Below are 12,500 nucleotides of genomic sequence, written 5' to 3'. Positions count from 1 at the left end.
AAGAAGAAGAAGGATGAGGAGGATGAGGAGGAGGAGTAGAAGGAGGAGAAGAAGGAGGAGGAAGAGGAGGAGGAGGAGGAGAAGGAGGAGGAGGCGAGGAAGAAGGAACAGGAGGAGGAGAAGGAGAAGAATGAAGAGGAGGAGAACGAGGAAGAGGAGGAGGAGGAGGAGAAGAAAGAGGAGGAGGAGGAGGAGGAGAAGGAGAAGGAGAAGGAGATGGAGGAAGAATGAGGAGAATGAGGAAGAGGAGGAGAAGAAGAAGAAGAAGAAAGAGGAGGAGAAGAAGGAGGAGGAAGAGGAGGAGGAGAAGAAAGAAGAAGAATAAGAAGAACTCACCCCACATTCTCACGGCTCCGTCCTCCGCTCCTGACAGGATCTCTCCCTCCCTCTCTCTCAGAGATAAACAGTGAATATAATCTGTGTGACCCTGCAGAACCGACTACACACACACACACACACACACACACACACATTAGTATCTACACTCTTAGAAAATGGAAGTTCTTCAGGAAACAGTTTCATGCAGAACTCTACAACAGGGAGTTTTTCTTCTGTAGTAGAACCTGTTTAGAAAACAAGAGCCATCAACCATCTCAAGAACCTCTGAAGAACTCATCTGTTCTAAGTGTGGATCAATGTACAGAACCATTTAATACCCCACAGTCTGCTGCTGGAGTTTACGCCAATTAACTCCTTTTACTTGATTTGTTCCTCTGGAGAAAGATAAAGATAATATGCGAAACTCTAGAACAGTGTTTCCCTTTCAGAAACGGCTCAAATTAGAACCCTTTCAGGAACCTAAGAACCCTTAAAGAACCAAGATAGCTAAATGTTAACTGCTTACAATAATGAGCAACAGCCTGGAGTCTGAAGGGTTCTTTGAGGGTTCTTTGAGGGTTCTTAGAGGGTTCTTCAGATAATTAAGGGTTCTTTGCCTCCAAACAAGGGTTCTGTCAGGAGGAACTGTGGCAGGTGCTAATGAAACTGTAGCACAGAGACCCTGAGAGAACTCTGAGAGCTTTAGAAACAAACCTGATTTCATTTATTACAGTTTCCTGATATTATAGTGGATTTATTTATTATAGATTTATAAACGTTTCAGTGCATTATTTCTATCTGACAGAATTTCTTTACGTGTCTAAAACTGTATAATGTATAATATATACAGCGTTCACACAGTTTAAGAAAAAAAAACACTTCATATAGATCTGTAACGCCGCTAACGTACATTTCTGCCTAAAGGTGACATTTTATTTTTTACTCTTAGTGTTTCAACGACTAAAATGACATATTAAAGGGAAAATAAATCCCTAAAGTAAAAAGATTTTTGTGTTAATCAAGATTTAACCTGCATCATGTTTCTTAAAGAACATCATATTATTTATTTTTGCTCTTCTGCTTTTATTATTAATTTAGATCACAGTTATAAAGCTCCACTGGATTTTCAGAAACGCTGATTTTCTTCGCGTTTGTGTACTCAAAGCTCGCTCCTGACACGCCTCATTTACACGTAGCGACGCCCACAAAACTCCATAAAAGGTAAAAAGGTAAAGCGCACAGACAGCTGGGAGCACGAAATGAGCGATCAGGGTGAAGACTGAAAAACAGAAGTGGAAGTTATTTTGACTCACTTCTATGCCAATAAATATATTTGAAAATATTTAATATTAGTAATAATAAGCGAGCGCTAAATCCTCCGTCAGCTGAGGCGTTTGTTTACGGCTTACGGCTCTGCGCAGACAGAGCGGCTCGTCCTCCGCTTATACACCGCTGTTTCTTTATCATAACTGAACGATTAGTTTTATTTGTCTCAGTGTAAAGGTTTGTGTTGATTCACTTTCTTTCTTTATTTTATATCCTTTAATTAAAGCCAATAAAATAAAGCGTCTGGTTTTGAGTAAATGTTGTGGATGGAGCTCTGAGTCCCTGAGCGAGTGAACTAGCATGAGGACGTGTTTCTGATCGAGACTCTAAAGCTCTTCTATCAGTCACTCTGGATAAAAGCGTCTGCTAAACGCTGCAAACGTCATAAACACAAACAGTTTAAACTCCACAGAATATTCCAGAGAGAAAAGTGCAGTAATCCCTGCAGATTATAGGATCTGAAGTCCATCAGGTCGAGGTTTACGTCAGTTATTCTTCTTATGAGTAAATTTACACACACTCAGGAGCACGAGTAGGATACGAACGATTTACTGAAATTACACGATTTTCATGAAGAACAAATTTCTTGTATAAACAGCCGTACGAAGGATTCACGAATAAATAAACCGTTCATATCCAGGCAGTGTTAATTTCGTTGACGAAATATTTTCGTTATAATTTTCAAGTTTTCACTGACGAAAACGAGACGATAACTAAATAAAAATTAAGTGATGATGAAGAAAACGATAATTAAAATATATGGACATTTTCGTTAAGTAATAAAAACGAGACGTAAATGTGAGCGAGGGATGTTTTTGGAAAAGATCCAATCAGAGTTAATCCTGGTTGCGTGGTGCGGTAAAAGTAACGTACTGATCCTCCTGGCGACGCGGGATGCGAGTACACGATATCACCTCGCGTACATCGGGTGTCTGTCTGACTTACACTATAATGAAATGGCGACAGCGGGGAGAAAAAGAAGAGAAGATATAAGGATCAATTTCACGTTTGATGTCAAGACAAACAAGACCGTGTGTAAAGCGTGTGAAGCGGAAATCGCTGGTAAAAACACAACAAATCTAAAGCGACGGGGAAGAGAATCATCCTGAAATTCACACAAAGGTAAGCGCGAGGTTTCTGCTGATGCTGTTTGGTCAGCGTATCCGAGTCGATGTGCTTTTGCCTAACTGAAACAGTAAAGCCTCTCACTCACCCGTTCTAACCAGAGAAGCGACTCCGTTAGATCGCACATTAAAAGGGACGGACATGCTGAAGATAATAAACCGTATTTGTTGCTGTCCTCAGATTGCTCTGTTTCGTTGAGGTGGAAGAAGGAAGCGGCTGATTCAGTACATGTGCTGTTTAACATATTCCTTACGATATCAATAAACTGTTTATTATTAACAGAACTGTTGATTCAGGTCATTATTTCAGGTCACACAGTATTCGCAGCGGCGTTACTGCCAAATACACTTTCTCTTTTTATTATTCTGGAGCTGCACTTTTGCTTTAAAGAATGAAGAATGTCACATGCAAGCTGAGTAATAAATAATAATAAACAATGCAGATCTAATTTTTGGTCTTTTATGGAAAGACTGTATTCCAGATATTTAATAAGACTTGGTTTTATTTAATTTTAAGTTAGAATATTTTGTATATTACAATAGTTTAACTAAATTACACTAAAATATATTGGGTTTAATTTAAGTCAACTAAATCTACAGTAGATTTAGTCGACTAAAATTAGACTAAAACTAAAACTAAAACAAAGCAGATGACTAAAATATGACTAAAACTAAATTAAAATCTGCTGTGAGAATGAACACTGTATCCAGGTTGATACACGAGGCCCGGTGTGTGTGTGTGTGTGTGTGTGTGTGTGTGTGTGTGTGTGTGTGTGTGTGACACGGTGATGTGTGACGCAGTAGGAGAACCTGCTTTAATAAACCTGACACGAGGATCTGAACTCGGTTCTCACCTTGAAGGTTCCAGTTTCCATGTCCATGATGTGGATGTTGTTGTCTCCCCCACCGACCACCAAGCTGTTATCCTGGAAAACAGAGAAAGTGTGAAAAAGCCCCACACACACACACACACACACACACACACACACACACAGAGCTACAGGATCAGATTACACACTGTAAATAACAGCTGAATAAAATCACAAATTTCAAATAAGAGTCGTTATTTCTTCTGTAAAATTCCTCATTATCTTTTTTTTTTAATTCTCACTCTGGTGTTGATGATCATTGCGTTGATCTCTGGGATTTCGAGACTGGTCCTAAAAGAGAAGAACATGTTTAAAATATGATTTATGTGTAAATTAATCATGTTTTTATCCAAGCTGAGTGCACGCAGTGATCACACGCGCGACACGAAGAGCGCGTTTTACTTGTAATCGGGTCTCTTCGTCCAAACAGCTTTAGTGTTCTGTGAAAAAAAAAGAAAAAAAACAAGATTTAAGTCAAGAAATCCAAAAAATTTTTTAAATAACTTAATGAACCATGCAAATAAATCCAGTGCTAATCCCATCACACCTGACTGTCACTTTACTTCTTTGCCAAAAAGAAAAAAACAAGCAAGAACACGCAGTTACACGAACCGCACGCTCAAGATAACGAATAACAGCTAATAACACTCACAAACCAGCACTGATCATGTTTACACTTTTATTTATTTGTTTTATTTTATTTTATTAATGTGAAGTTTAGAGCTGAGAGACACTCGCAGGAGTGAAACTGTAATATGAGATAATATGAGATAATGTGTCAGGATTCGACGCGGGAGTTAACGAGACAAAAAAGTTTATTAAAGAGCTAAAGCCATAAAAAAGGTTTTAAATATAATAATAATAATAATAATATATACATATATGTAGTATATTTAATATTGTTATTATTATTATTATTATTATTATTAGCAACAACAATAAGATAAGTCAATAAAAATAAGAATATTTAATTTCTTCATGATACAAAAAGATTCAGGATTTTATTTAAAAAAAATATCATTTAGGAAAATCCTTTAATAATGAGAGAATAATTTAATAATGAGAGAATAATTTAATAATGAGAAAGTTTTTCAGAATGAAGGCTGTTACTGTGGTAACGCTGGTGTTTGATATTCGTCTCGTGTATGTGATTAATGGAGTGTGAAAGTCGCGTCTCTCATCAGAGCTGCTTAATAAATCAGTATTTACACACTGCATCTGACGCTCAGGAGAATATTTACAGAGCAGTAATTTAACCGCAGTGTGAAAAGAAGAGCGGTACTCTCGGTACTCTCGGTACTCTCGGTACTCTCGGTACTCTCTGTACTCTCGGTACTCTCGGTACTCTCTGTACTCTCGGTACTCTCGGTACTCTCGGTACTCTGTACTCTCAGTACTCTCTGTACTCTGTACTCTCTGTACTCTCAGTACTCTGTACTCTCTGTACTCTCTGTACTCTCTGTACTCTGTACTCTCTGTACTCTGTACTCTCTGTACTCTCTGTACTCTCTGTACTCTCTGTACTCTCGGTACTCTGTACTCTCAGTACTCTCTGTACTCTGTACTCTCTGTACTCTCAGTACTCTGTACTCTCTGTACTCTCTGTACTCTGTACTCTCTGTACTCTCAGTACTCTGTACTCTCTGTACTCTCTGTACTCTCTGTACTCTGTACTCTCTGTACTCTGTACTCTCTGTACTCTCTGTACTCTCTGTACTCTGTACTCTCTGTACTCTGTACTCTCTGTACTCTCTGTACTCTCTGTACTCTCGGTACTCTGTACTCTCTGTACTCTCGGTACTCTGTACTCTCGGTACTCTCGGTACTCTGTACTCTCTGTACTCTGTACTCTCTGTACTCTCTGTACTCTCTGTACTCTCTGTACTCTCGGTACTCTGTACTCTCAGTACTCTCTGTACTCTGTACTCTCTGTACTCTCAGTACTCTGTACTCTCTGTACTCTCTGTACTCTGTACTCTCTGTACTCTCTGTACTCTGTACTCTCTGTACTCTCTGTACTCTCTGTACTCTCTGTACTCTCGGTACTCTGTACTCTCAGTACTCTCTGTACTCTGTACTCTCTGTACTCTCAGTACTCTGTACTCTCTGTACTCTCAGTACTCTGTACTCTCTGTACTCTCTGTACTCTGTACTCTCTGTACTCTCAGTACTCTGTACTCTCTGTACTCTCTGTACTCTCTGTACTCTGTACTCTCTGTACTCTGTACTCTCTGTACTCTCTGTACTCTCTGTACTCTCGGTACTCTGTACTCTCAGTACTCTCTGTACTCTGTACTCTCTGTACTCTCAGTACTCTGTACTCTCTGTACTCTCTGTACTCTCTGTACTCTGTACTCTCTGTACTCTCTGTACTCTCTGTACTCTCTGTACTCTCTGTACTCTGTACTCTCTGTACTCTCAGTACTCTCTGTACTCTCTGTACTCTCTGTACTCTCTGTACTCTGTACTCTCAGTACTCTCAGTACTCTGTACTCTCAGTACTCTGTACTCTCTGTACTCTCAGTACTCTCTGTACTCTGTACTCTCAGTACTCTCTGTACTCTCTGTACTCTCTGTACTCTGTACTCTCTGTACTCTCTGTACTCTGTACTCTCTGTACTCTCTGTACTCTCTGTACTCTCTGTACTCTCTGTACTCTGTACTCTCTGTACTCTCAGTACTCTGTACTCTCTGTACTCTCTGTACTCTGTACTCTCTGTACTCTCAGTACTCTGTACTCTCTGTACTCTCTGTACTCTCTGTACTCTGTACTCTCTGTACTCTGTACTCTCTGTACTCTCTGTACTCTGTACTCTCTGTACTCTCTGTACTCTCTGTACTCTCTGTACTCTGTACTCTCTGTACTCTCTGTACTCTCAGTACTCTCAGTACTCTGTACTCTCTGTACTCTCAGTACTCTCTGTACTCTGTACTCTCTGTACTCTGTACTCTGTACTCTCTGTACTCTCTGTACTCTCTGTACTCTCAGTACTCTGTACTCTCTGTACTCTGTACTCTCTGTACTCTGTACTCTCTGTACTCTCTGTACTCTGTACTCTCTGTACTCTGTACTCTCTGTACTCTCTGTACTCTCTGTACTCTCTGTACTCTCTGTACTCTCTGTACTCTGTACTCTCTGTACTCTCAGTACTCTGTACTCTCTGTACTCTCTGTACTCTGTACTCTCTGTACTCTCTGTACTCTCTGTACTCTCAGTACTCTGTACTCTCTGTACTCTGTACTCTCTGTACTCTGTACTCTCTGTACTCTCTGTACTCTGTACTCTCTGTACTCTGTACTCTCTGTACTCTCTGTACTCTCTGTACTCTCTGTACTCTCTGTACTCTCGGTACTCTGTACTCTCAGTACTCTCTGTACTCTGTACTCTCTGTACTCTCAGTACTCTGTACTCTCTGTACTCTCTGTACTCTCTGTACTCTGTACTCTCTGTACTCTGTACTCTCTGTACTCTCTGTACTCTCTGTACTCTCTGTACTCTGTACTCTCTGTACTCTCAGTACTCTCTGTACTCTCTGTACTCTGTACTCTCTGTACTCTCAGTACTCTCTGTACTCTCTGTACTCTCTGTACTCTGTACTCTCAGTACTCTCAGTACTCTGTACTCTCAGTACTCTGTACTCTCTGTACTCTCAGTACTCTGTACTCTGTACTCTCTGTACTCTCTGTACTCTGTACTCTCTGTACTCTCTGTACTCTGTACTCTCTGTACTCTCTGTACTCTGTACTCTCTGTACTCTGTACTCTCTGTACTCTCAGTACTCTGTACTCTCAGTACTCTGTACTCTCTGTACTCTCAGTACTCTCTGTACTCTGTACTCTCAGTACTCTGTACTCTCTGTACTCTCTGTACTCTCGGTACTCTGTACTCTCTGTACTCTCGGTACTCTGTACTCTCGGTACTCTCGGTACTCTGTACTCTCTGTACTCTCTGTACTCTGTACTCTCTGTACTCTCTGTACTCTCTGTACTCTCTGTACTCTGTACTCTCAGTACTCTCTGTACTCTCTGTACTCTCGGTACTCTCTGTACTCTCTGTACTCTCAGTACTCTGTACTCTCGGTACTCTCGGTACTCTGTACTCTCGGTACTCTCGGTACTCTGTACTCTCTGTACTCTCTGTACTCTGTACTCTCTGTACTCTCTGTACTCTCTGTACTCTCTGTACTCTGTACTCTCAGTACTCTCTGTACTCTCTGTACTCTCAGTACTCTCTGTACTCTCTGTACTCTCTGTACTCTCAGTACTCTGTACTCTCTGTACTCTCGGTACTCTGTACTCTCGGTACTCTCGGTACTCTGTACTCTCAGTACTCTCTGTACTCTCTGTACTCTGTACTCTCTGTACTCTCAGTACTCTGTACTCTCAGTACTCTGTACTCTCTGTACTCTCAGTACTCTCTGTACTCTGTACTCTCTGTACTCTCTGTACTCTCTGTACTCTGTACTCTCTGTACTCTCAGTACTCTCAGTACTCTCTGTACTCTGTACTCTCTGTACTCTCAGTACTCTCAGTACTCTCAGTACTCTCAGTACTCTGTACTCTCTGTACTCTCTGTACTCTCGGTACTCTCGGTACTCTCGGTACTCTCGGTACTCTCTGTACTCTCTGTACTCTGTACTCTCTGTACTCTCTGTACTCTCAGTACTCTCTGTACTCTCTGTACTCTCAGTACTCTGTACTCTCTGTACTCTCGGTACTCTGTACTCTCTGTACTCTGTACTCTCTGTACTCTCTGTACTCTCTGTACTCTCTGTACTCTGTACTCTCTGTACTCTCTGTACTCTCTGTACTCTGTACTCTCTGTACTCTCAGTACTCTCAGTACTCTCTGTACTCTCTGTACTCTCGGTACTCTGTACTCTCGGTACTCTCGGTACTCTGTACTCTCTGTACTCTGTACTCTCTGTACTCTCTGTACTCTCTGTACTCTCTGTACTCTGTACTCTCTGTACTCTCTGTACTCTCTGTACTCTGTACTCTCTGTACTCTCTGTACTCTCAGTACTCTCTGTACTCTCAGTACTCTGTACTCTCTGTACTCTCAGTACTCTCTGTACTCTGTACTCTCTGTACTCAGTACTCTCTGTACTCTCAGTACTCTCAGTACTCTCTGTACTCTGTACTCTCGGTACTCTCGGTACTCTCGGTACTCTCGGTACTCTCGGTACTCTCTGTACTCTCAGTACTCTCTGTACTCTCTGTACTCTCAGTACTCTCAGTACTCTCAGTACTCTCTGTACTCTCGGTACTCTCGGTACTCTCTGTACTCTCTGTACTCTCTGTACTCTCAGTACTCTCTGTACTCTCTGTACTCTCGGTACTCTCGGTACTCTCAGTACTCTCTGTACTCTCTGTACTCTCTGTACTCTCAGTACTCTCAGTACTCTCAGTACTCTCAGTACTCTCTGTACTCTCGATACTCTCGGTACTCTCGGTACTCTCTGTACTCTCGGTACTCTGTACTCTCGGTACTCTCAGTACTCTCAGTACTCTCGGTACTCTGTACTCTCAGTACTCTCGGTACTCTCGGTACTCTCGGTACTCTGTACTCTCGGTACTCTCTGTACTCTCGGTACTCTCTGTACTCTCGGTACTCTCTGTACTCTCGGTACTCTCGGTACTCTGTACTCTCGGTACTCTCGGTACTCTCGGTACTCTGTACTCTCGGTACTCTGGGTACACTCGGTACTCTCGGTACTCTCGTTACTCTCGGTACTCTGTACTCTCGGTACACTCTGTACTCTCGGTACTCTCGGTACTCTGGGTACTCTGGGTACACTCGGTACTCTCGTTACTCTCGGTACTCTCGGTACTCTCGGTACTCGGTACTCTCGGTACTCTCGGTACTCTCTGTACTCTCTGTACTCTGGGTACACTCGGTACTCTCGGTACTCTGTACTCTCTGTACTCTTGGTACTCTGTACTCTCAGTACTCTCGGTACTTTCGTTACTCTCGGTACCCGAACCCGCTCAGCTCTACAGTGGAAAAGAGCTGAACTCTGACCTTCTTGCTGAGCTCCGCCCAGCTCCAGGAGCTGATCTCTCCGTTCCCCGCGCTGAGGAGGTGTGTGTCTGTGGACAGCAGCGAGAACACGGGACCTTCATGGGCTAGAGAGGAGAAAAGAGAGAGAGAAGAAGAGAAGGAGAGAGGGAGAGAGAGAGAGAGAAGGAGAGAAGGAGAGAGGGAGAGAGGGAGAGGGAGAGAGAGAGAGAGAGAGAGGGAGAGAGAAAGAGAGGGAGGGAGGGGGAGAGAGAGGGAGAGAGGGAGAGAGGGAGAGAGAGAGGGAGAGAGAGGGAGAGAGAGAGGGAGAGACAGAGAGAGAGAGATGGAGAGAAAGACAGAGGGAGAGAGAGAGAGAGATTTATCGTTCTGGACTGCAGCAGTTTTATTCACTCAGTAAAACATGGATGTAAACTGACAGGAAGTGAGAGATGATGAAACAGAACTGACCGGTGAAGGTGAGGACGGGCTTCTGACTCGCGTCTGTCGCATCAGGACTCAGAGCAGCTGAAAGACTGCAGAGGAACACAACACACACAATAAAACACAACAACACACAACACACACAATAAAACACAACACACACAATAAAACACAACAACACACAACACACACAATAAAACACAACAACACACAACACACACAGTAAAACACAACACACACACAATAAAACACAACAACACACAACACACACAGTAACACACAACACACACAATAAAACACAACACACACAACACACACAATAAAACACAACACACACAATAAAACACAACACACACAACACACACAATAAAACACAACACACACAATAAAACACAACAACACACAACACACACAATAAAACACATCACACACAATAAGTATAGAAAATGTATTTGTTGTATTTATTGGAAAAAACCTAAAACACAAACTTCACAAAGCGTCTGATGAAAACACACAGAATGAGTTTAATAATAAACTCAGACCTGATCAAAGACTCGCTTTTAACAAATCAGTTAAACCCTGAGATTAACTCTAATCCTTAAAAACAGGAAAAAGGAAGAATTCTCCTCCTGAAATCAACAACTATCCACTTTATTTTATTAAAACGAGTCTAAACACTTTCCTCTGAGAAATCGCACATTTTCCCACAATCCTTTCAGACTTCAGGTCTCCAAATGTCTGACACTGTGAAATGAAATTTAAATGGAAGTGACGGAGGAAGAGGATTAAAGCTAATCTGAGTTTATTGTCAATCTAAAAGCAGGATTAAACAGTGATTTAAAGGCAGATGGATTAACAGGAAATATTTAATTCAAGCTCGGATTAAAGCTCGAGATAGAAACACACATTAATAATTTATGAAGCCTTACGGCCGAGTTCACGTAGGAGAGTGAAGTGAGATTACTGAGCAGCGAATAATTAATCATTCAGTGAGGAGATAACGAGCTCATTTGCATACTGCAATGTTCTGTGATATATATCAGAATTTACACACAACAACCTTCTAAAGTAAAAAGTAGTAAAGTAAATACTGCACGAGTGAGGATCGTTAATAAAACAGGCCAGTCTCCAGGCAGAAAGCCCTCGTCCTGCAGCCGGGTGTGTTCATGCTCCTGTGAGTGAATCAGCGTGCGGTTAATCGGAGTCGGAGCTCAGGTAGGTGACTCACCTGAACACTGCGATCTCTCCGTAGTTATTCCCAGCTGCTAAAAAGCGACCACATGGAGAGAAACTCTGCGAGAACACGGACATGTGCAGGAGCTGTGGAGAGAGAACTTTATATCACAATTTCATTTTTCAACATATAAAAGAAGAGATCTCATCACTCTAGAACCACATGATGAAGAGGAATAAATTTCATTTCTGAAACAAGACATTCAGTGATGGGTTTCACACACGTCCCTTTATCACTAATTTTTTAAAAAAGGGTCGAATAATGTAGGAATTAAAATGATATGAGTTAATAAGTTTGTACCACTCTTCTGTAATGTGATATAAATATTCAGAAATCATTTGCATTCTCACTTTATAACTATAACTGCTCTAGGATCCTTCCATCTGTAATGAAATATGCCTTATTATTATTATTATTATTATTATTATTTATTTATTTATTTCCAGATTTTTTTTCTGTCTCTTATGAGATGTTTGACGTTTTGGATTGGAGTCTTGCTTTTTTGTTGTTGTTGTGAGATTGTAAAATCATGGGGGGTATAAACTTTTGCACTCAGCTCTATCCACCAGTAATGAACGAATCTCTATCTCTAAAATCTCTAATGGTTTCGTCCCAAACAGCACACAGTCTCCTGAAGTGCAGCAGAATGAGAGCAGTAACACTGAGGAAGGGTTTAATAGGGAAACAGGAGCCAGTTAGCGCTTTCTCACAAACTCCCCGACAAAAACGGAATAAAACTCTCCGATAAAGGACTGAATTTAACATGTAAATAAACACAATGCAGTATTTACCTCAATCGGACCCATTGTGTTTGGAGAAATCAGTTTACTGTGGAGTTTTATCCCTGTATTTTCACTCTATACGCTTTTGTTCCACCAGTAATGCGTTTGAATGTGGTCGCTTGAATATGACGTAACCGCAGCGGAAATGTGACGTCAGCCTGCCCTACGACTCATGACGCCCAATTCATACTACTGCTACAACTAATAAAAATATGTATTATTTTACTATAATTATGTATGATCACTTTTGTATTTTGTATATTATCATTTTAATATAATCAAAATTGTAATTATGCATTAGAATAATTTAATATAATTGTATAACAATTATTCATTACTATTATTATTGCTACTACTAATATTAAAGGAATGCATATGCAATGCAGAAAATGTTTAAATAAAAT

General features: G+C 41.0%; 1 protein-coding gene across 1 annotated transcript in view; it reads right to left on the bottom strand.

The window, feature by feature from the left end:
• thoc6 (THO complex 6) overlaps positions 1-12,251 on the bottom strand; it is an 18,954-nt gene extending 6,703 nt beyond the window's left edge. Inside the window, exons 1-8 of the mRNA XM_053239273.1 lie at positions 12,106-12,251; positions 11,309-11,400; positions 10,108-10,172; positions 9,661-9,764; positions 4,040-4,077; positions 3,880-3,928; positions 3,623-3,694; positions 337-439 (exon numbers count right to left, since the gene is read on the bottom strand). Of these exons, the coding sequence (XP_053095248.1) occupies positions 337-439; positions 3,623-3,694; positions 3,880-3,928; positions 4,040-4,077; positions 9,661-9,764; positions 10,108-10,172; positions 11,309-11,400; positions 12,106-12,120 (538 nt within the window). The 5' untranslated portion in view covers positions 12,121-12,251. The remainder of the gene's footprint in view (positions 1-336; positions 440-3,622; positions 3,695-3,879; positions 3,929-4,039; positions 4,078-9,660; positions 9,765-10,107; positions 10,173-11,308; positions 11,401-12,105) is intronic.
• Between the last annotated feature and the right edge of the window lie 249 nt (positions 12,252-12,500).

Source organism: Pangasianodon hypophthalmus, chromosome 13, assembly GCF_027358585.1.
Source record: "Pangasianodon hypophthalmus isolate fPanHyp1 chromosome 13, fPanHyp1.pri, whole genome shotgun sequence".
Taxonomy (NCBI): Eukaryota; Metazoa; Chordata; class Actinopteri; order Siluriformes; family Pangasiidae; genus Pangasianodon; species Pangasianodon hypophthalmus.
The sequence above is the reverse complement of the archived record's forward strand: the minus strand, read 5'-3'. Positions and strand labels throughout refer to the sequence as shown.